This window comes from Salvia hispanica, chromosome 2 (genome assembly GCF_029641045.1).
Source record: "Salvia hispanica isolate PSC_SH4W2 chromosome 2, Shi_PSC_v1, whole genome shotgun sequence".
Lineage (NCBI taxonomy): Eukaryota > Viridiplantae > Streptophyta > Magnoliopsida > Lamiales > Lamiaceae > Salvia > Salvia hispanica.
This window is the reverse complement of record NC_142693.1, coordinates 5,521,197-5,540,518: the sequence shown is the minus strand read 5'-3', so window position 1 is coordinate 5,540,518 and position 19,322 is coordinate 5,521,197. Positions and strand designations below refer to the sequence as shown.

The following is a 19,322-nucleotide window of genomic DNA, read 5'->3' as shown; positions in this document are numbered from 1 at the left end:
ATTGAATTATCAAGGACGTTTGAGATATGTTTTTATTATTAATATTATTATTATTATTATTTAAAACATATTATACCCTTAAATCATTGATACTCAAACTAACTGCAATTAGAGAAAATGTCAGTAACTTCGAAAAATGACCTGTAAAATATGATTACATAAAACTGTTACTATTTGGTAAAAACACAGAAGATTACAAAACCCTTCACAAAGATGAATATTAATGTACCAACAATAAGAAGAAAAATTTGATGCAATCTGTCTATGATTTGAGATGCTTGTTGAACCACGCGGCAATATTCAGGTAGCTTTCGTAGTCCGACTGTGGCCTGCAACAAGAACAATGTATCAGACTCATAACACTGCGCTTTCTTAAGACACGAAGCATGGTTTTGACCACTTTATTAGGGAGAGATGCCTTACTTGTCAATGCCGTGCACATCATTGGGGAAGATGATAACCTTAGTTTCGACTCCTTTCTCTTTCAATGCTCTCGCATACTACATGGCCAAAAATCAGAACAAATTAGATGACACAGTACCAGAAAAGTCGTAGAAAGTTGAAATCTGCATGCAAATTGTACTCAGATTTCTAGTGGCACGGCTTTTATGTATCGCAAAAGTGTGACCATCAAACAGTCAATTTGTTGGGCTAGATCGTGATATTTACACTTGAACTTTACTAAAGCGTGTAAGAAAACTTCACAATGGGCATATTTATTTATATACTTCATTGTAATTTAAGAATGTAGCACGAGGCCTTACCTGTATTCCGTTAGATACTGGTACGCGGAGATCTTTAGCACCAAGCAGAAAAATCGTGGGGGTTTTGACCTGGAAAGAACTAAGAATTCAGCAGAGGACAATATTTCAAGTAGATTGACTACTGTATTTACATGTGACTAGATGCATCGCTGTGTCGTGTAGACTAGAAATACCCGAGGTGAAAAGGAATAGGACCAAAAAATATTGAAATAACAGATTGAATTTTACGATACCTTTGAGACATGAGCAATAGGAGACTTGCTATGAAGAACAGCCAGGTGTTCTGCAGAAGGGGATTCAGTGTAGATAGTATTTCCATCACTTCCATAAGTCTCAAAGAAACACCAATCCGGAATATCAGATGTGCCGACCATTAGAGCAAGGTTGCATACGGGGTTCCTAGCAGCTGCTGCAACGAACCTTTCTGGTGCCTGATAAGACAAGAAGAATTTCTAAATTTAGTAACTCAACTTCAAATAATAAGATAGATGGAGTCGGGGATGCATTATTTTTATCATAGGTAGTGGTCAAGCAGCAAATCATAAACCCGAGTAGCTCAGAACAACCACCTATCACCAGAGTTGTTAAAAGACGTAGTAGCAGAAGAGTCATTCTACCTGACCAATCAAATGTGTAGTCAAAAATCCACCATGCGAACCACCAACGACAAATATTTTAGATGGATCAGCAAGTCCCTTGCCAGTAACATAGTCTATTGCAGTGAGTACGTCATTCACATCCTGCATAAGCACCAGGAATGCAGAGCAGCCTCTCACATATCACCAAATCAAAAAACCATTTTCTAAGGGGAAGAATGACTGATGATTCTAGATAAATAAAAGTACCTGGGTCCCGATGTGTCCTGGAAGAGATTGCAATGCTTCCTCGCCAAATCCCAGAGAACCCCTACCATGCAACAGTTGAATTAGAGAGCAATCAAGCCAGAAGCAGCTTTAACTTCAATTTTTTTTTTGGGGGGGGGGGGGGGTGTACCTATAATTCACAATAAGCAAGCTGTAGCCAAGTGCGGATAGGAAAGCTAAGGACTTTGCATAGCTTGCCAATAAAACAGTGTGGGGACCTCCATGAATGACAACAATTAACGGATCCGGCGATTCAGACTTGCTAGATTTTGATGATACATATATAGCTTCAAATGGTTTGCATGCACCTAGAACAAATTCGAAAATTCATAGACATGAATAATTCAATTAGAATATCTCGAAATCAATGTAATGGAAAGCATCTACTTTTCATAGACAAATAATTGCAATAACGGACACTAAAATATTAGAAATCCTAACTCTGTCCATTCATTATAAGTTAGAGTAGCACGACTTTGTTAATTAATATTTGTAGAGACAGATTCATCATCTATCTCGACAGAAATAAGTGAGAAAAAGATTTTGTATTTACGTGTAATTGATGGGATCCTGCACTATTTCAGTTAACACAGTCTACTCTTTCATAATGAACTTCAAAGCTAACACTACTTGCATCCTAAAAGCTAGTTGCCACAGCACGTTGTATGCACATGATCAATCACTCATATACTTAAAAAATATTGATGGAATCTGGGTCGACATTTAACTTTTTCCAAATGGATACAAGAAGAAACATGCATAGTGAATCTGTTCATTCATTTTCTGTGTAAATGCTAAAATTACATATCATGTTGCATGGCACCAGGAAACAGACAGAAGTTGGTTAATATGCGGCTTTAAACTACACTGCACTATACCCATGGTGGCTCATTCTGACTAAAGACTAAATGAGCATCGGGTGTGCAGCTAAAAGCTACAAGTCATCCACTATAAACCAGAAAGCAATATCAGAAAAATTATCCAGGCTAAAATATATAGTCATCGACACCATTTTCTGCAAGACTGCAACCAAATAAATATCATACACAAACATCTTATTAAGTACCTTTTGTAAGATTCTCAGAGACATCCCTGACTGGAATGTTCAAGATGTCAAATTGTTGTGATGCCAACACTGATGAAACCTGCAAAAGATCTCAGCATGAAAAGCATGACTTTGAGAAGCAAAGTCAAATAAAAAAGAACTTTGACTTTGTATAATATATATGAATCTGATACCTTCTCAGAGCATGTGGTAATCGGGCTTGAAACATCTGACCAACTCCATTTTGCATCAGTGGATATCTTTCCTACCAAACTCCCATACTTAATTTGAGGAATGCTTACAGGACTGCTGCATACTTGAACACAGGAAAAATAAAAGATCATTTTGTGTGATTAAATCAGAACAAGGATAGCCTGCTTCAGATATACAGTATTTTGTCTTACCAGCAATAATATTGTCACCATCTACGGCAAGGATGTCCCACGAAGACTTTGAATTATTAGGACTGATTCGTGATACTTGTCCACTGTAAATCAGAAAAAGGCATTATTTTTATCCCAGAGAAGGGAGATTATTAGGTATTTTATATCGACTATTCATCATAACTCTTGAGTTACCTTAATACATTCACTGAAAGTATTGTTTGAACACTACCCCAAATGGAAGATAAAACCATTGTTTGACCATCAGAAAGCCATGGCTGATCGAGTAACTTAGAGCAATAAAGCCCAGGAAAGCAGCCATCCTCAGGACACATGACAACAGAAACCTAAAGATAACAAAGAATAGGCAAAGAATAAATTTCGGGGAGCAGATCATAATACACATGATTTCCGCAACTTCTACTCGGTTGATGTTTTCAACTGAGTCTGCTCATTCAACTTTATCCAAGACATTTAAATAAATAGTCATTGGTTTTAATAGTTCATATAGTTAAACTGGTAGATTTCTTTAAGAATATTGAAGAATAATGAGTTAATGCTGGCATTCGAGCAAAATTTCCTGCCCCCAAATTTCCTTCTTGATCCCGAAATGAAGACTTCAACATAAGCAATATTTGATTTTCTGTATTCCAGCAATTTAATGTTTTACAGCTTTATTATAATGCAAGAGTTTCCTCCCATGAACATGGCATAATGGATATAAGAATATTCTAATCAACTACAGGAACATATCAACACATTTGAAATTCAATGAGATTCACATTACTTCGCTTATTCTTTTTGTTACTTGACACTAATAGAATATGAGCATACCACTTCCGTAATTTTCGAAGGATCGAGTTTCCCATTCAAAGGCCACTCAATCTTGTGAAGTGATTCAGTGGCCGAGTGTGCCCCAGAATCAACAGAAGATTTTGCCGACAAAAACACAAGGGATTTCCCATCTGGACTGAAAAATAGAAAGCGATTATTAAGAAATGACTTCTCTATAGGATGTTTTGCAAACTAAGGAACATAGAGCCTAGATGACACATTTAAAATATCAGTATATTGTACTTATCAGCCTACAAACCTGAAACGAGGAAAAAATGCACTACTTATGCTCTGAGTAAGTTTAATTATCAGTGAATCTTCAGTTGCATCACTTCTGAAAATAACAGAAATAAACCAAATGAGCGTGCCAAGCCAAGTGAAGCGCATTGAAGTTTTCATAATGTAAGATGAAAAAGAATGGCTTCAGTTAAATAAACTAGTAGTATTATAATTTTAGCTACCTGGTTACACCGGTGTCTGATTTAAAGGATGGAGCTTTGACTGCATACAGGGCGCAAGGCCTATTATAACAGTATTTGATACCCAACTTCCTCGTATCTGAAGGCCACCCAACAAAAACGAGATACTGCTGGCCATCAACTGATGGAGCCCATACAACTTGCCCAACACTTAACTCCCTCCCAACTCCAGCAACACCATGAACCTCTCCACTGCAGAATGTTTGTTTTCAGTTTTGGTCTGAATCAGTCAGCTTCTCAAGCATTAGAAATCATAATTAACCATGTAAACCTGTTAACATCAATAACAAAAAGTGCCGGCTGTCTTTTCCCAGAGTAAGTTTCTCCCCAGTCTTCTTCCCAATCACCTTGACCCTTCCAGCTACCACAATCCTTGTCTGTAGAAGCCTCCTTTTTTAACCCAAAAGCATTAAATGTTGGTTTAGGGAGGTCTTGTTCCTCAGCAGCATAAGCTATGGCAGTTTCATCTGAGTTCCATGAAATACCCTCGAACCTGCAACCATAACTCAAGAAATTAAACTAAGTACAGAAAGGAAGTTAGAATCAGCCAATCAGGGATTCAGGATAGATCATGGAGCTTCCGTTTCCCCTCTTAGATTATAAAACTTAGCATTACTGACTGCTGATGTAAGCTAAAACATTTTCCTACTATTAGTATAGGATGCTAGAATAATGACTGAACCCTCTTACCCTCCAATTAGTTATTCCACATTTCTCAGCCTGAATACATTATAGTGAAAAAAAAGTGCTTGTTCAGGCTTAGCCTGCTTTTTTAACCAAAAAAAAATATAGTGCTTGTTTACCATCCATCGGTATATACTGATCCATGAATTTTGCGTGGAATAGCAAAGTCATTCTTAAGTTCAGATGCACCCCATATTTCAAAGTGGGTTGGAGAGTCGCCTTCAGAATTTCGCACAACAAGAAGCTTTGATCCTGACGGAGAGGGAACTAATGCAGACACACCGGTCATTTCAACAGGGAATGGGGCCCAGCGAAAACTCACAGAGTTGTCAGTCTTTTGCGATATATGACTGGTCAGTATTGACTTTCTCCTCTTGTTGGACAAAAGATCTGGTTGACCTATTAAAAACATTGCACTGGTAGCATCTTCTGCAACATATTTCATGAACAAATAGTTGAAGTCAAACTCAACGAAAAAGTAAACTTGGGCATATATGAATACTACCAGGTAGAAGGGAATAGCATGGGACGAATCAGAAGCAATCATACCATTCTGAGGTTTGATGGTCCATGCTTTATCGATGGTGGAGATTTTCGAAAATTCTTGAAGTAGCACAGACAAAGAAGCAAATTCTTCTTGAGCGGCTGCATCTACACCTACTGGCACTTCTTTTGTGGGGATTCCACCAGCATTGTCCATTGCCGATCGAACTGACAAACCTCTAGTTGCAGCACATGTAAATCATGATTACAAATTGGACAGAAAATATGAAATGTGGAGCATTTCTCAATGAACAAGTCTCAAAAGCAAAGTAAAATCTATCAATCTACAAAATCTTAATCCACATATAACTGTTTTATGAGTACGATCATTTAACATAGAAATCTTAATTTCCTATTATCAAAATCAAATGAAAATAGTTTCCACAGTAACAAAACGAAGTATATCCATATGAAGCTGAGATGTATGACACAATTCTCAAACGAACATTTCAACTAGGGAAAAGAAACATAATTGTATAATCACGATCAAGCTTTGGAGCTACAGAACCATCCAATTCAAAAATGGCAGCAATTTAACAGAACGCAGAGGCGACGAAGATCCGATAAATTGCCGGAAAACAATACCAACACATACACCACAGGAAGCTCTATTGCTTACAATTTTAATAAAACAGAAATCGATAAGAAACAGAGGTCAGCGTCATATACAAACTGGTTAATTGGTGCATAGCGAATTCGCGAAATGAAGTAAGACATTCAAATACGTAATAAGCAATCAAATTGAGTGGAGTTGGGGAGTACCTGGATGAGGGGGAGAGAGAGGATGTAGACGAGGACAATAGTTTAGGTTTGGAGAAGAACGAGAGTGAGAAATGGGAGTTGAAATTGAAGGATAAATGTGGATTTGTTAGTGATGCAGTGAGACGGAGTAGTCTAAGATTCGTTATCATCTTCACCATTGCTTTTTTTTTTTTTTGGCTTTTTAAATTTTTTAATTTAACTTCTCTCTCATTCGCTAGATTCTTTGCGCAGGACTGGAATCGTTCTAAAATGTTAAAGAGTCAAAAAAAATTTGTACAAAGATTAATAAATTATGTTCAAAAATTAGAAAGACAGAGATTAAAATAGGTGATGGAATAAATAAAAATAATTTTTTTTTTTTTTAAATAACTCAATTTAATTAGAATAAAAAATAGTAATACAACTCTGAATATAATTGGGACGGGTGAGAATACTACTCTTTTAAAAGGAATATACCTACTACATTGTTTGATTATCAATTTTGTTTAAAAGGAGTACCTACTACCATTATCATCGATTATTTAATTATTGTCTGTCATGCTTCTTTCTATTTACTTCAATAGTAAAAGATATTTTGTCCAGCTACATAAATCATGTTAGAAGTTAGTTATGGTTAATGTTTTAAAAAATCGGATCGACGAGGAAACCGACAAAGCTACTGGTTCATGGTTCAATCGATCGGACTGATTGATCCATTTTACTAATATAAATATATAAAATTGAATATATAATATACAAAATATATTAAAATTTTGTAATGATAAAATACAATTAAAAATACATCAAAAAAAAATTAAATCTTAACTATAATAAGTTATAAATTATAAAATATAAAAATATTAAATATAGTGAATGATAAAATATAATTAATTTTTTTAGTAAATGTATAAATAATTAGTTACTGTAAATAAAATTTAGGCAAAACACATTCTTAGATCCTTATACTTTAATCAAAATGTTCATTAGGTCCTCGTACAATTTTTTCGTTTTAATAGGTCCTTATACCTTTCTCATAAATTTTATCACATCCTCGTACAATTTTTTCATTTTAATAGGTCATTATACTTTGATTATAAATTTTATTAGGTCCTTATACAATTTTTTATTTTAAGATATTTTTTTACTTTTATATTAGATGATAATTTATATTTAATTAATTAATTTTAATGAACCTTTTAATTTTTTAATTTAACTTTTCTTATGATTATAAATATTCAGGGAAACGTATCTTTCAATATAAATATAAATAATCAATTGAAAATTCGGATAGTTATTTTATAAAAAAAACTTTGATTTTAATATTCAATCATCACGGTTAATCTTTTTATTATTCTCTACAACTTATTGAGATTGTTGGATAACAAGATGATATTATCTTTATAGACTATGCTAAGTTAAATAATGGAATATTAAAAAGTTCATTAAGTTTAATTAAATTTAGATTATTATCCAAGATAAATGTAAAAAAAGTCCCTAGAATAAAAGACTATACAAGGACCTAATGAAAGTTATGATAAAAGTATAAGGACCTACTAAAACGAAAAATCGTACGAGGACCTGATAAAAATATTGTGAAAAGTATAAGGACCTATTAAGACGAAAAAACTGTACAAGGACTTAATTAACATTTTGACTAAAGTATAAGGACCTAAGAATGTATTTTGCCTAAAAATTAATATAGTTATATGAAAATAGATAAAGCTCATATCAGTTACTATCATATACTCCTTCCATCCACAATAATTGTCACTCTTTTCCATTTTGGTATGTCTTACAATAATTTTCATACTTCATTTTTACAATAAATTGTAAGTAGGTCACATATTCCACTAATGCACTTCACTCATATTTTATTATAAAACCAATATAAAAAGGTGGTTCTCATGTTCTACTAACTTTTTCAATCAACTTTTCTTTACATTTCTTAAAACTCGTGCCCAATAAGGATGACCATTATTATGGGACGGAGAAGTAATGTATAATTAAAACATGAATTAGTTTTGGTAAAAAAAAATTACTATATTAATATTAAAGTGATTGGACAAATTAAATTAGTTCCAAAAAATATAGAGTTTCCAGTCGAACCACCGAATGCGACACACGTGGCAAAAACTAGAAGTTATAAATCAAAATTCAGTTATCCACACGACCGTTTGGATAATCAAAAGGAAAACTGAAGCAAATATCAAAAGCTTCGCAAATGGCGGGTGCAGCAACAGCCTCAGTGCTTCTCTCTAATTCGATCCCCAAATCTTCCCAAAGATCTGAACCACCCAAGCCCAGGGACCTCATTAACGGAAACTCACACTCGATTTTGCTGAAACTCGGTGCAAATTTGGGCGGGAAGTGTTCGACGAAATTGCGGGCCGGGATGTCGCAAGTGGAGCCCGATCTCAATGAGGATCCCAGGGACAGATGGGCAACCCCCGGAATTCTGGAGGTATTTAATTAGTTTAGAGTAATTTACAATAATCGAATTTTGTTTGCCGTTGATTTTGGGGGTTTTAACGTTTTTGTTCCGATTTTGCTTTTTTTGGTGGTTGGTTGATTGATTGCAGGAGGATTATGTATACGGGAAGTATGATGGGCATCACACATTCTTTGAGAGTGATGATAGAGGTTGCGTTTAATTTCCCATTTTCTTCTGCATTACTATGAGTTTGTTATGCAGAAATTGCAATTCTGGGAATAAGGAACTGATAGATATTTGCGATGAGAATTCACATTTTGCAGTCGTTTTTACATAGTACTAAGATATTTGGTGTTGGCACATTTTGAAGTAATTTGTAACCTAACAATTCACAAGTTGCAAAGGAGTTTAGCATTTCATGATGTTGAGTGTCATTAGTTAGCTTGTTTTGGCTAGAACAGGCATCGTCGTAAGTAATCCTAGTGTTTATGCTCTTACTATATGTATTTCCTTGAATCGTAAGCTATAGGTCAATGCTAGTTTTTTCGTATAATGGAGTAATTAATGAAATGCCAACAGAGCTCGTCATAGTTTAAAAGAAAACAAACAACTATCGTTGGGGGAATTGAGTTCATGTGGCTGGTTTTGTCTACACAAAAGGAAACCTATTCAACAAGAACTAAGTGAATGTAATTTTTTTGGGGGCCATATCTATGGTAGATATGTATGCTGTGAAGTGCTTTGTGTGAGCAAAGTTGTTGATCTGAGAGCTGGCCAAGGACCTTATGCTGTTTACGGCCTATTATTGTTGGAGAAATATGTATCTAGGACTTGCTTCGTGGTACATGATAAGTCATTCGCGAAGTATGAAAATAGTTATGAGAGGGAGTTGGTATGTGTATGTAGCAGTTTTCTCAAGTTAATAGTACTAGTATTTAGGATTTGTATCAGGCATGAAGCCTTTGATGAAAGTTCCATTTGAAGCTAAAATTAGTCATGTTCTTCGTCATTCTCTGCTTTATTGTTGTTCGAAGATGCAGAGATAAAGCATTATTCATGTTGAAAACCAGCTTTATCTTTTAAAATTGAATATTTCAGGCTCTTTTTGGGGATCGATCGCTGAAGATTATGCATCAATGGATCCTCCTACAGGATTCCAAGGTATCAAATACATATACTAATCAATATACATGTGAACAGATGTTTAACAATGAGATTACTAATTGTTTCTGTATGACTCAGGTCTTATTTCATGGCTATTTCTTCCGGCAATTGCTGCTGGGATGTACTTTAATGTTCCGGTAAACAATATCACAGACAACATTTATGCTACCTTGACGTATCACATTTTTTGTTCAACTGTTTCTCTCTGCTGTTTTGATAAATGCTTCTTTCTCACCAAACTCGCAGGGGGAATACCTCTACATCGGTGCAGCTGTATTTACAGTGGTATTTTGCATTATCGAGATGGACAAGCCTAGTGAGCCACACAACTTCGAACCTCAAATATACAACATGGAGAGAGGAGCTCGCGACAAGCTGATATCCGATTACAACACCATGGACATATGGGAATTCAACGAGAAATACGGGGACCTGTGGGACTTCACAGTAAAGAAAGATAACATCACAAAGAGATAATAAGCTTGTGCTAGGAAACTTGTATATCCAAAAGGTACATAAAATCTCTACTCGTCCCCCTCACCCCCCCCCACACTCTCGTTATTGCTTTCCTCTTTTTTGGTCGATAAACCCGCCCCATTACTTGAAGAAACATCAAGAATTTGAGACATTGAACAATCCTGTTTACATCTGTGCTGTACAAATTACAATCCAAGAGGACTGTCTTTACATGAAGCTTGATGAATGAATGGATCTGAATATATTAATAGAATCATACAACAGATTGTAGTGGTGCTTAGACACACCATTTGCTTGTTCAAACAAACTAGTATTTGGTGTTTTAGTTTATTCATGTGAAATGATGGCTGTCTTTACAAAAAGAAATTTGGAAATTTAATGATTGGATTGCCTTGTGAATATGCCAAAATCAGCCAGCCTTGGAAATTTGATTCCAATCTTGTCTTTTTCATTCAATATTTCTAATGCATAGCACATACGTTTCTTTCGAATATTGGACTCTACTCGAGTCAATAGTCTTATTTTGAAATATTTTTTTTGTCACGGGATAACGTTTATGTGTCCCCTCTATTAGTGGCATAGCCGAACATTTGACATCAATATTTTAAATTAAATCTTCAAAATTATATTGTTATTACGTTTTTTTATAATTTATCTATAAATAATAGTACTCCGTACTAATAGTTTTTAAAGCAAACTACCACTAAAATATCTTTTAAATAAATAAAAGGTCGAGGGGGATTGATCTCTGACATTGGATGGATATGAAATATTTTTAATTTTTTGGGTCAGTTGTTTCATCTATTGAGGTATCTATAAATTAGCGCGATGATAAGTCACTGAATCCGCACGTGGATATCCTTGCTAATTAACAAAAAAATTCTTTAAAATTTCAAAATTATTAGGTGGCTAGGGACTTTACTCAACAAGTGACCTCTACGAATTCGGTTTCAATAAATTGAGTCAATAAATGCATGCATTCCAAAAGAGAAGAAGTATTGCGTGAGATCATCTTATCAATCAATTCTCTCAAAAATTGTCATCAAACGGAGAAAAAAACCATAAATATACATAAATTATTGTTTCTGCATAGAGTATTCTTATATAGGGTACCAGTGTTTGATAGAGTTAATCTAGAAGGTAATCAAATCAAGTGGAGAAATTTTTATGAACAATTCAATAGTAGAGTCAAAGTGGGGCTATGATTTCTTGACTTTAGTGTAAGCAGCCGATATGAGTGGATTCGTTACAAGGTTTACTTACTACTACTATGATTTAGTTAACCTATCAAATTTTAGTAACTTAAATATTCCAATATTAAAAATGACTCACTTTTCTTTTTTATTTGTTTCAACTAAAATGATTCATTACTGAAATTAGAAATATCTTTATGTCTTTTTTTCCTTCACTTTTTCCACTTAACACACAAAATAAAGCATGTCATTCAAGAAAATGAATCTTCCTTAAGATGGAGGGAGTACATTATTCATATTTGATAATAAAATTATAACATTCATTGTCATACTTTTTTCCTCTACTTTACATTTTATAAAAATTACTACTATATCGAATGAAAGGGGAACGCATAATGAAAGACAGAGTGGGTATATAGTATTACTAGTACTTACTAATTTTATAAATTGTACTCCCTTCGTTCCGTTTTAGGAGTTCCGGTTGAGTCGGACACATGTTTTAAGAAAAAAGTGTTTGAGTGTGTAATAAATAAATATTGTAGTGGATGTTGGACCCACTTTTAATTGAGTGTCCAATAAATAATTGTTATAGTGGATGTTGGGACCCACTTTTAACACTTTGTATGCATTTTTTATTAATTTATCTCAACCGGGACTCCTAAAGTGAGACGCCCAAAATTGATCAACCGAGACTCCTAAAGCGGGACGAAGGGAGTATAATAATTTAGAGAAGTGTGGAGTATAACAAAAAATAAACAAGCCACAATCAATGTTTTTTTTATTGTTACTACAAGCTATATGATTCACTATTTTCTTTATATACATACGTTTTTCACATTGCAAGTGTATCAAAGAATTATAGTGAAATCTCTGCCTTAAAATCGATATAAATACATATTAAATTGAACGGACAATTCATATATCTATTGTTTAAATAAGTGATTACTTAGCGTGTTTATTTTCCAACAGTCCATTTGCCAAAAATTAAAAAAAGAAAGTAAAATAAAGATATTTATTTTTGAAATGAAACTATATTTCATTAATCATTTAACTAAGCTTATCTAATCCTTAAAATTGTTAAATTATGAAAAATAAGTTGACTATGAATTTCTACAAATGTGGGACCCAACCAAGATAAAAAGCTTCTCTTATTTAAATTGTTAGGTACTTAAACAACCAATTAAATTAAGCATCTTTTTAACCATTTGATTTAACAGAAAAACAAATCCTAATCACTCCCCATTTTGATCAACAATGAAAATCAAATTCCACCATCTCCCTCCATTGCTCCTCCTCCTCCTATGGTACAACCCCCACCACCACAACGTACAAGCCCAGCTCCCCACCACCATCGGCTACAACTGCACCGCCAACCAATCCTCCTCCCCCTGCGACACCTTCGTCTTCTACCGAGCTGCGGCGCCCTCCTTCCTCGACCTCGCCGCCGTCGGCGACCTCTTCTCCCTCAGCCGCCCCGAGATCGCCAGCCCTAGCAACATCTCCTCCCCCTCCTCGCGCCTCCTCCCCGACCAGACTCTCTTCGTCCCGATCAAATGCTCCTGCAACGCCGTCAACACCTCCGTCACCATCTCCTACTCCCCCCAAAACTACACCATCAGAAGCGGCGACACCTTCTTCCTAGTCTCCACAATCAGCTATCAGAGTCTCACCACTTACCAGTCCGTGGAGGTCGTTAACCCTAATTCAGTCCCCACGCAGCTCGACGTCGGCGACGTCGTCGTTTTCCCCATTTTCTGCCGGTGCCCTACCTCAGCGCAGCGGCGGAGCGGCGTCAATTACTTAATCACCTACGTTTTCCAACCCTCCGATAGCCTCAATTCCGTCGCGTCGAAGCTCGGAGCGTCGGAGCAGATGATAACTGAAATTAACGGCGCTGACATTAATCCTTATGATACGGTTTTTGTGCCGGTGTCGAATTTGCCTAATTTGACGCAGCCTGTGGTGCCTCCGCTCTCTCCTCCGGAGAGAGAGAGGAAGGGGGCGGTGATCGGGCTTGGGGTAGGGCTTGGAGTGTGTGGGGCGCTGCTGATTTTGGTGTGTGCGGCTTGGTGGTATAGAGAGAGAGGGGGAGGGTTTAAGGATGTGGAGAAGCAGCAGCAGAGAAAGGGAGATGGATTGTTGAAGGCTGAGAAGGTGAGTTTGATGGCTGATGTTTCTGGATGTTTGGATAAGTATAAAGTTTTTCAAGTCGAGGATTTGAGCGATGCAACAGATGGATTTGATGAGAGATGCATTATTCAAGGCTCTGTCTACAAAGGAAAGATTGATGGAGAATTGTATGCTATTAAGAAAATGAAGTGGAATGCCTATGAAGAACTCAAGATCTTGCAGAAGGTAAAAAAAATTACTTGAATTTGATTCTTGTTTAATATCTGTGCAGCTTTGTTTTCAGTTTAACCACTTGTTAAAATTGGATTATGTTCACATAGTGAATACAGTATGAAGAAGTGATGCAGAAGGAAGACAAGTAATTTGAATGAATCAATGAATAAAATAGTGATTTGGTGATGTGATACGTCTTAGTCTTGTTTAGAATCATATGAATTTTCGGAGTAGTTTATGCAACTTGGCTTATTGTTATTTGTTTTTGTTCAAGGAGAAGGACAGGTTCTTTTAATTTTTAGAAGCATAATAACGGCAAACGCATTTTGATTGTATTCTTATTAAAAAATCATATCCGTTGGATTATTCCATTCAAGCTGGAATAAGGGGTCCAAGCAAGATGATTGGTAGTTCATATGTCATGATTGAATCAATCCTAAAAAAATGAAGTCTTGATCAATAGATTATCTTTTGTAGTTTGTCTCTACTAAGAAAGGTTTGAATTCTTGAATTGCAGGTGAACCATGGGAACCTAGTGAGGCTAGAAGGGTTCTGCATAGATCAAGAGGAAGGAAACTGCTACTTAGTGTACGAATACGCTGAAAACGGCTCTCTCCATCCGTGGCTTCATGAAAACGAAGCTGAGAAATTGAGTTGGAAAACAAGGCTGAGGATCGCCATTGATGTAGCAAACGGCCTTCAATACATCCACGAGCACACGAGGCCTAAAGTCGTGCACAAGGACATAAAGAGCAGCAACATCCTCTTGGACTCGAACATGAGGGCCAAGATCGCGAACTTTGGGCTTGCAAAGTCGGGGTGTAACGCCATAACAATGCACATTGTGGGCACGCAGGGGTACATTGCCCCCGAGTACCTTGCTGATGGCGTTGTCTCCACCAAGATGGATGTGTTCTCCTTCGGTGTAGTGCTGCTTGAGCTCATCTCGGGGAGGGAGGCCCGGGATGAGCAGGGGAATGTGCTTTGGGCCAGTGCTAGTGGAGTTATGGATGGCAAAGAGGAGAGGAAGTTGAGGAAGCTTATGGAATGGATGGATGAGTGTCTTCTGAGAGAGTCGTGCTCGACAGATAGTGTGTCGAGCGTGATGGCAGTGGCGGTAGCTTGCCTGCATAAGGATCCTGCGAGGAGGCCGAGCATGGTGGACATAGTGTATGCATTGTCGAAGAGCGATGATCTCTTCTTTGATATGTCTGAGGAGAATGGACTCTCTCCGAGGGCTGTTGTTGCTAGGTGAGGCGATGCGGTGGTCGTTGCTTACGGGGTTTTTTCTTCTGTTTTCGTGTTGTGTATATTTATGATGTGTTTCAATATTAGTGAAATGTTGAGAAGATGAGGTCTAGTTTTTTTTTAATTTGAGGCTGTGTAAATATATGGCATTTTGTTTGGAGTTGTTTATGTAATTTTTGTAGTATTGTGTGGTGAGTAAATCTGTAAATTTTTTATCTATGCCGAGTGTATGCAACTGAGGTCTTACCTATAATATACGTATCAAATTTCGTAAGAAAGATTAATAATAGTATTTTTTTTGCATTAATCCTTGTGTTGAAGAAATTCTGATGTTTTGAGTTTTAGAATGTGGTTTAGAATTAAGGTTATGAATTATTTTAAACTTGCGATTAATTTTAAAAAACTTGGGATCAAATAACACATGCTTAAGCATTTATTCAGATATTCCATGCAAAAGCTTGACAAAAATCCTCTGGTTTACACTGGTGGAATATGACGCAATGTATTGATTTTTTTTTTATTATCGGATTTACAAGTTTGACACGTTGTTGGATATACTGAAATTGTAATAGTGCTCTAATGTCGATTTTTATGGAACTGAATTTCAAATTCGGATACTTAATAGTAGTATAATTTTATACTCCACTTATTTAGTTTGATCAAATTAAGTAATTGGTATATCGTGTTCAACTACTTGGAAATTTGGAATTCAAATTATGTATGTTGGCTATAAAACTTAAACTATTGACTTGAGAAAATTTGGATTCAGAGTTTGATTTTAAATCCGAACATTTTTCTAGTATTGCTCTCAATTAGTACATGGTATCAAGTAGTAGTACTAAGTAGTAAAAGAAAATTGAGAACATTTGTAAATTGCTTAAAGTTTGGTTAGGTTTGAGAGATGCGCATGATAAACTCATCCTCTCGTAACACAATGTGTCATCCCTTTGTTAGATAGGAGGATGGTCTACAATGGACCCGTTCCCCTTTCACTTTTATTTTACCATTGGTAATCTACAATTAGTTCGTCTTCCTATAGATTTTTTTTCTTATGTCGCGACCCTATGTTGTAAATTAGCCACTTTTGGTTTCGATTTTATCTATGAGGACAAGTAACTTTTGAACGTGTTCTATAATTCTATATGTGAAATTATTATTTTTTTGTTTCTTGATATAGTATTCCCCCGTCTTTAAAGAGTAAGAAAATTTAGTTCGACACGAATTTTAATGCATAATCGGAAAAGTAAAAAAGAGGTAGAAAGAATTTTTTTTTAAAATATATTATTCCAGCCCATCATCTTTACATCACACAATTTGGGAATGTCGATTTGAACATATCAATATTTTCAATTCATACTACATATTTTCGGAATGTAGTTATGTTGAAAACGTGTGAAATAAGGAGAGGCTTTTGGCCTTTCATGTGGCTAAGTCCTTTGGCCTTTCATGTTCTTGTAACCTCCATTTGGTTTATAATGTCCCTTAATGTTAAGACCTTTGAACTTGAAGAAGACAATAGTTTGCATCTTGTTCTTTTATTGTATTTCTTTTGTTTTATTTACCTCTAGTTTTTGGTTCTTTTGTAATAGCAAGAGTTGTCTGTGTAAAGGCTACACTATTTCAAACAATCGCAAGACGAGATACGCCCCAGCTAGTGCTCACAGATTGGCGCAACGTCCCCAAAGATGAAACGACTTTCCTCCTACCGAGTAGAAGCACCTCAAACTCGTAGGCTCCGGCGAACTTGAATTGGAGGCGAGAACCGAGCAATGTAGTGCTCCTAAGATGCGAACTAGAATGCTTGAGCTTAAAGAGAAGAGAGAATGATTGTTGGTGTGTTCTCATCTCTCAAAGCCACACCTATTTATAGGATAGGGGAGCCTACATGAAAGGTCTTGGTATTAAGGCACTCCATAAACATTTTGGAGGTTACACCATATGAAAGGCCAAAGGCCTAGCCTTTAGGAATTTCCCACATGTTACATGTTTTCCTACAATCCCCCACATTGGTTAGAGCGCCGCAAGCTCAAACCAACACCAGACACAAATGCATGTATGCAGACTCTTTGCTCAGTTCTCGAGAAACGATACTGTATTTGGAAAGGTAACTTGTGGTTTTGAACCTTCCATAGTCAACACTATCGGACATACCGGCGGACTAGTGGACACGATGCCTTGAACTATTCCTCCTTGGTGTATGCCTAGTCAATAGCATCAACACAATATTGTTTCAACTCCATCAGTTCTCACGTTTGTGTCCGTTTCGGCCGTGGAACACCTCTTTGGAATTCATAAGTGATTCACACACACGAAGCGGCCCTACTTCTCACTTACATAGGTGATTCTTTCATGAGTATCCTGCCATACTTCATCTCCCTGAGATTTCAAGAATCATTAAAAGTTAAAAGACTTAACCTCTTACCACGTGCAGGTTACAACACTCAACGCTTTCTGAAGAATGGGCGAAGATTAAAATCTTCTGAGTGTTACAACTAGATTTGTATAGCTTTGTTTCCCATTGAACCAATCCCATGGGATCTCCAATCGTATGGTTGGGTTACCACTATACTCATCTTTTAAGATGTGGTTTTCAGTCCCATTCCTTTTAGCAATTTATGCATTTGATCACGGTTTAAACCTTTTGTTAATGGATCCGCTATGTTATCCACTGACTTAATATAGTCAACTGCGATAACACCACTTGTGATCAACTGCCTTACGGTATTATGTCTACGACGAATGTGTCGAGACTTACCATTATAGAAGCCACTTTGTGCTCTACCTATAGCTGCTTTGCTATCACAATGTATCACTACTGTGGGCACTGGCTTCTTCCAACATGGAATACATTCTAGGAAATTTCTGAGCCACTCGGCTTCTTCCCCTGCTTTATCCAATGCGATAAACTCGGATTCCATGGTGGAGCGAGCAATACACGTCTGTTTCGTTGACTTCCACGAAACAACACCACCCCCCACAGTGAACACATACCCACTCGTTGAAAATGAGTCTTTAGAATCAGAGATCCAATTTGCGTCACAATACCCTTCAAGTACTTGGGGATATCTTGTGTAGTGCAGTCCAAAGTCAATAGTGTACTTCAAGTATCTCAAAACTCTGCACAGAGCTTTCCAATGTTCCTTGCTTGGATTGCTCGTGAATCGGCTCAACTTGTTCACCGTACAAGCAAGATCTGGTCTAGTACAGTTCGTGATAAACATCAGACTTCCTATGACCTTTGCATACTCTTCTTGAGCAACAGGCTCACCCATATTCTTGCTTAGATGGACATTGAGCTCCAAGGGAGTCTTTGCTGGCTTACAATCAAACGAGTTGAATTTCTTAAGCATTTTCTCAACATAATGAGATTGCGTTAAAGCAATTCCCTCATTAGTTCTCACTATTTTGATTCCGAGAATCACATCAGCTAGACCCATATCTTTCATATCGAAATCTCTTTTCAACATGTTTTTTGTCTCGTTAATAATGGCACTATTGCTGCCCATTATCAACATATCATCAACATACAGACACACAATAACAAACCCGTTATCTGTGTTCTTAATATAAACACACTTATCACACTCGTTGATAGTGAATCCATTTGACAACATCACATTGTCGAACTTCAAGTGTCATTGCAACGGCGCTTGCTTCAGTCCATAAAGAGACTTTACCAATTTGCATACCTTGCGTTCTTGCCCGGGCACAACAAACCCTTCAGGTTGCTCCATGTATATCTCTTCTTCCAAATCACCATTCAGGAATGCAGTTTTCACATCCATTTGGTGAATCTCAAGATTGTGCAACGCAGCAATCGCAAGAAGCACCCGGATGGAAGCTATTCTCGTAACAGGTGAGTAAGTATCAAAGAAGTCATGCCCTTCTTTCTGCTTGAAGCCTTTCACCACTAGGCGAGCTTTGTACTTATCTACAGTACCATCTGGTTTATATATCTTTTTCAAAATCCACTTGCATCCTAAGGCCTTACAACCTTCCGGCAAGTCTACTAACACCCATGTGTTATTTAGCATGATGGATTCCATTTCACTGTTGATAGCTTCTAGCTACCGCACTGCGTCTGGGCCAGACAGTGCTTCTGATAGTGACTTTGGTTCACCATCCAACAT

At 36.6% G+C, this 19,322-nt stretch overlaps 3 protein-coding genes across 3 annotated transcripts; 2 read left to right on the top strand and 1 right to left on the bottom strand.

Moving 5' to 3' along the window:
* Nucleotides 1-108: 108 nt before the first annotated feature.
* LOC125201938 (acylamino-acid-releasing enzyme 1-like) lies at nucleotides 109-6,519 on the bottom strand. The gene is made up of 18 exons (XM_048100238.2): nucleotides 6,358-6,519; nucleotides 5,602-5,774; nucleotides 5,172-5,481; nucleotides 4,640-4,861; nucleotides 4,351-4,560; nucleotides 4,149-4,223; nucleotides 3,890-4,025; nucleotides 3,251-3,402; nucleotides 3,077-3,159; nucleotides 2,867-2,988; nucleotides 2,694-2,772; nucleotides 1,758-1,935; nucleotides 1,610-1,670; nucleotides 1,382-1,504; nucleotides 998-1,195; nucleotides 765-833; nucleotides 424-500; nucleotides 109-329 (listed from the first exon to the last, which is right to left on the bottom strand). Exons 1-18 carry the CDS (start codon nucleotides 6,513-6,515, stop codon nucleotides 263-265), a joined length of 2,493 nt encoding a protein of 830 aa, XP_047956195.1. The 5' UTR covers nucleotides 6,516-6,519; the 3' UTR covers nucleotides 109-262.
* Nucleotides 6,520-8,508: 1,989 nt separating this feature from the next.
* Nucleotides 8,509-10,661, top strand: PNSB5 (NAD(P)H dehydrogenase 18). Its single transcript, XM_048106472.2, has 5 exons — nucleotides 8,509-8,797; nucleotides 8,916-8,976; nucleotides 9,866-9,928; nucleotides 10,010-10,068; nucleotides 10,178-10,661. The coding sequence occupies exons 1-5, from the start codon at nucleotides 8,558-8,560 to the stop codon at nucleotides 10,406-10,408; spliced, it is 654 nt and encodes a 217-aa protein (XP_047962429.1). The 5' UTR covers nucleotides 8,509-8,557; the 3' UTR covers nucleotides 10,409-10,661.
* Nucleotides 10,662-12,688: 2,027 nt separating this feature from the next.
* On the top strand, nucleotides 12,689-15,392 carry LOC125200683 (serine/threonine receptor-like kinase NFP). Its single transcript, XM_048098417.2, has 2 exons — nucleotides 12,689-13,956; nucleotides 14,462-15,392. The coding sequence occupies exons 1-2, from the start codon at nucleotides 12,856-12,858 to the stop codon at nucleotides 15,197-15,199; spliced, it is 1,839 nt and encodes a 612-aa protein (XP_047954374.2). The 5' UTR covers nucleotides 12,689-12,855; the 3' UTR covers nucleotides 15,200-15,392.
* Nucleotides 15,393-19,322: the final 3,930 nt, after the last annotated feature.